Below are 4,450 nucleotides of genomic sequence, written 5' to 3' on the forward strand. Positions count from 1 at the left end.
GCCCAACCAACTGAGCCACCCAGGCACCCCAAGCAGCCATACCTTTTAACCCTCTCTCAGCTACTTATGATTTCAAAGCATTTCCCATGGTAACCTGGTCACGTAAGCAGTAACTGTCCTCTTAAAACAGGCTTTCTTTAAAAGAATGAGTGTTGAAAACAAACAAAAATGTCATGCTGTCATTTGAGCCAACAACCCACCTCAAAGACAAGCAAGAACAAATGAAAAAATGTGTAAGAAAGAATGTCTACAGGAACATTTTTTATCCTACTGAAAAGACAGAAGCAAGATAACCCTCCATTAGGAGAGTATGCAGCTACTGAAATTAAAAGGCTGTAATTAGTGGCATTACAGATATTATTTATTAAGCTAAAAAAAGGGTTACAGAAGAAGAGCATATATAATAAAATTACATACATGTATCTGTATGATAAATTCAGAAATATTTTTCGAAAGGATTGTCTATAAGTGGAATTTTGTGAGATTTTTATATTTTCTCTGACAAAAAAAATTTACAGAAAATCAGTGAGCCTGCCTTTTTTAAAAAGATCATACTAATTTCAGTGAATTATGTCCAATAACTATGTAGTGTCCCTTAATTGTGTGGTGTAGGCTCTCCAAAAGGCAATCAGAGGCTCCCACAATGATAAATGCACCCTTTGATTCGGCAATTCCATTTATAAGTATTTATAATACAGCTATTCTCACACAGTGTGCAAAGCCACACTTTTGTTTAAGAATATTCACAGAAGCTCTGCTTATATTGGATGTGACCTAACTGTCCATCAACAGGGCCTAGATAAATTATGTATATTGATACAATGAAATACTGTGTAGCCATGAAACAGAATGAGGCAGCTCTGTGTGCTGGAGCTGAATGACGTCCAAGATAATTTAAGGTTTAAAAACAACAACAACAAAATAATATGCATCAACTAACAGAAGGGGAAGAGGGAGGAAGAGACATAGACAAGTATACTGTCATCGCACAGACTATCTCTAGAACACACAAAAACAGGGAGAGTGCTTATAAACAGAGGCTGCAGGGGGCTGGAGGTCTAGAAATCAGACTTCTTTCTCATTGTAAACACTGGAAATCAATTTGAATTGTTTGAATTTTTCATTCCATGTATGTAGGCTCCTTTTAAGTTTTAATAGTTTTTTTTAAAATTGGGCTGTGAATCACTTTGCTATTGTATAAACAAACATGCTGAAGGGGGAAAAAAAGGTTCCAAGCATCAAAATACGCTATCAAAACAGTTGTCTTTGAGAGTTTAGGGAAAAAAAAAAAAAAAGCTTCGCAACTATCATTTGCTGCTTTAGGTTTATTACATCCCTGAAAATTACACACAGTTGTGAACCTGAGCCCTTCTTTTCCACAAAGGTGTTGACACTGTTGCTAGCCAACAAATCCACGCCTTGTTTTGTGCTCAGTTTTGTAGCATATTTTAAAATCTGTTTTCTCTCTCGCTATATTTAATACATGCTCGACGTGAAAGGGTTTTCTATTGGCCACACAATAAATTAAGAGAAGAAGGGGACAGATTTTCTTTTTCCACTGACATTAATCCTTCCAGGTCAGTGTGGCCTGGCCTTCCCTGACAAAATAACAAATGAAATGCCTACCCAAGACACAAGACAATGAGTCACTAAATATAGTAGTTTCTACTACACCCGCGTTCTTTAAAAAACAAAAACAGAAAACAAAACAATCTAGGCTAAAAAAAAATACGTTACCTTGAAGTATATTCTCAAGTAGACTGAACACAAGCCTAAAGGCTCAGGTCAACTGTCACTAACATCCCCTGTAAGTCTGGGGAACCCAGGAATTGGAGAGTACTCCAAATAAGAGATGGAAAATGCTACTTAACACAGCGACTGAGGGCTTGTTATCACACTCATTCAGCGTATTCTCAAACATCAGAGAAACAACCAACAAGGTTATGCTGGAAGGGACACCTAGCCTAGCCGGAACAGGTCTGTCAATGTGGGCTGACTCAACGCCCACTGTTTACAGTGATGCATCCAGCTTCCTGAAAACGATGGTAAACACTTAAAACACAGAAACGAAGAGGCTGCACTCACCTTTGACACTTTTTCTATTAACGTCTGCCCCCTTTTCGAGTAAATACTGCGCAATCTCTTTGTGTCCTTTGTAACAGGAAATCATCAGGCACGTATGCCCGTGGCGGTTTGATACTTCCAAATCGGCTTTGTGTTCCACAAGGTACTTTACTATTTCCAAATGGCCATCGAAACAGGCGGCTCGGAGAGGGGTTGAATTGGTCAAAGTGGTGTTGTTGACGGACGCTCCATGATTTAACAAAGACTGAACCACCTTCAGATGTCCCGCGGCAGAGGCGGCCCACAACGGCGGGGCCCCCTCGATGGTTTCGCCATCAAAATTGACGGAGCCCCCGACCTCTATGCAGGCACTGCACTGCTCTAGGAGGAATTCCACCATATCAAGGTGCCCGTACCTGGCGGCCATCAGGAGTGGCGTGGCCCCATTCGTTTTTTCAGAGATCAAGGAGGAAACCTCCTCTTTGGATTTGCTTGCCAACAACTTGGTGAGAAGCCGGAGTTTGCCATCCCGAGCTGCGTTAAACACTGCGGTCTTTAGATCCATTTATGTCCGGTTGAGTTGGCTGCGCTTTTTTTATCCTTCAAAGCAAAGCCCCAGCCTAACTCTACGGACACAGGCAAGAGTTACAGGAACCAAAGTTCAATGTTAATCACGGCACTCCAAACGGATATAAAACCACGGAGAGTGTGTTCTGTCTTGCCTTCCAACATCTGAAAACCAGAGCACCAAACTAGGAAAAGGAAGGAAAAAAAAGGGGGGGGGGAGGATTTGTGAGTTTTCCATAGGTAAAGGCAAAAACACTGTTTAGGTTTTCTTAATTTCTACTCTTAGGGGGAGGGAGGGGGCCGGATAGTCCCATACTTAAGGGACAACTCAAGCCACCAAAACACGGTGGGAAAGACTACAAAAAGGTTACACACAGACCCAAATGTTTTGGTTTGGTGGGAGGCAGTTTCTTTTCTATATACGGTAAACTGAAACACTACAGGCGACCGGGTTTTCTCGCCTCCAGAGCAGCCCAGCATTGTTCTAGTTTTTGCTTTGCACACGCCCAGGGAGAGTGCACCCGAAAGCGGCGAGGGACGCGGGTTCAGAAATGTTTCTCTTCCTCACATCTGCAGAGGGGAGCGAGCCAAGGGCGCGAGACTGAAGGCCTCGCTATGGCCAGAATGGGTTTCGAGAAGGAACAAAAAGGTCGGCCACGACAAACCGCGGCCAGCCAACGCCAAAGCCCTCGCCCGACAAGGTTCGCTTTCCTTTAAAACTACTAGAAGCTCTCAGGAAATCCGGCCGCCTTCTAACTTCGCCCGCCCCATTTTGATCCCCCCCCCCACCCCGCAAGGGATCGCAGGTTCCCCCAGACCCCGTGCCCCTCCGTAACCTTCACCGCCACCTTCCCCGGACCCCGGCCGCCCCTTCCCCGAGCGACCACGACCCTCGCCCGCCGGGCCGCCGAAGCTGGGGGCCTCCCGCCCGCCGCCCGCTGCCGGGGGCGCCCTCCTTCCCCTTCCCGCCCAGGCCTCCCCGCGGGCGCCTCAGGCCGCAGCCCGGGCTCCGGCAGGCCCCCGCCGCCACCACTACCTGCCCGGGGGCTGGTCCTCCCCACCGCCGCTGGCCGCTCGGGCTCGGGCCGCCCCCCTTAAATTGAAACCGTTGTCCGCGCCGCCGCCCGGGCCGGCCTGCTCCGCCTGCAGCCGCACAGCTACTCCATGCCCCGCGCCCCACAGGAATGAATCCGGCCGCGCCGTTCGCCCCGCCCCGCCACGCCGAGCCGCCTCCCGCCCTCCCTGGCTGCGCGGGCTACAGCAGCTGCAGCGGATGCCGCGGCGGATGGTGTAATGGGCTGCGGGCCGGGGGCCGGACGAGCCTGAGCCAGGTTTCACATCACTGACGCGGCAGCCGCGCCATTGGGCCGGGGGAGGGCGGCGGCCGCCGCGAGCAGCCGCGTAGGGGCGGGGCGGGGCGGGGCGGAGGGGGCGGGGCCGCGACCCGGCGGAGGACGCACAAGCGTGAGGCACGCCGAAGTGGGCGGGGCGCCACGAGGGGGCGAGGCCAAGGTGTCTGGGTCGGTGGGGGGTGCGGCGACGTCGCGGGGTCCTCCGCTCGCCAGGTTGCCGGCGGTGGTTGCGCGAGGGATCTTTGGGTCCCACGGACAGAATTTCCAGAAGGGTGGTGACTATTACTACCCTCTCACACCCATAAATACTCTTGGTGGAAATACACCGAGCTCGTAGTTAGATCTCGGAAAAACAAAACAAAATAACGCAGGAAACGCAAATTTGAGAAAAAGATTGGTTTGGGGGCCTGCCAATCATAAGTTATTCTTTTTTTAAAATATGGGCTCTAAAAAATAAAAAGTTACGA

At 49.0% G+C, this 4,450-nt stretch overlaps 1 protein-coding gene across 2 annotated transcripts in view; it reads right to left on the minus strand.

Moving 5' to 3' along the window:
• Positions 1-4,025, minus strand: part of FEM1C (fem-1 homolog C) — a 27,662-nt gene extending 23,637 nt beyond the window's left edge. Inside the window, exons 1-2 of one of the 2 annotated variants that reach the window (XM_049649052.1) lie at positions 3,668-4,025; positions 2,086-2,816 (exon numbers count right to left, since the gene is read on the minus strand). In XM_049649052.1, coding sequence (XP_049505009.1) covers positions 2,086-2,629 — 544 coding nt within the window. In that variant the 5' untranslated portion in view covers positions 2,630-2,816; positions 3,668-4,025. Of the gene's footprint in view, positions 1-2,085; positions 2,817-3,664 lie in introns of both variants that reach the window. The other variant, XM_049649053.1, reaches the window with a different exon arrangement.
• Between the last annotated feature and the right edge of the window lie 425 nt (positions 4,026-4,450).

Source organism: Panthera uncia, assembly GCF_023721935.1.
Source record: "Panthera uncia isolate 11264 chromosome A1 unlocalized genomic scaffold, Puncia_PCG_1.0 HiC_scaffold_17, whole genome shotgun sequence".
NCBI lineage: Eukaryota > Metazoa > Chordata > Mammalia > Carnivora > Felidae > Panthera > Panthera uncia.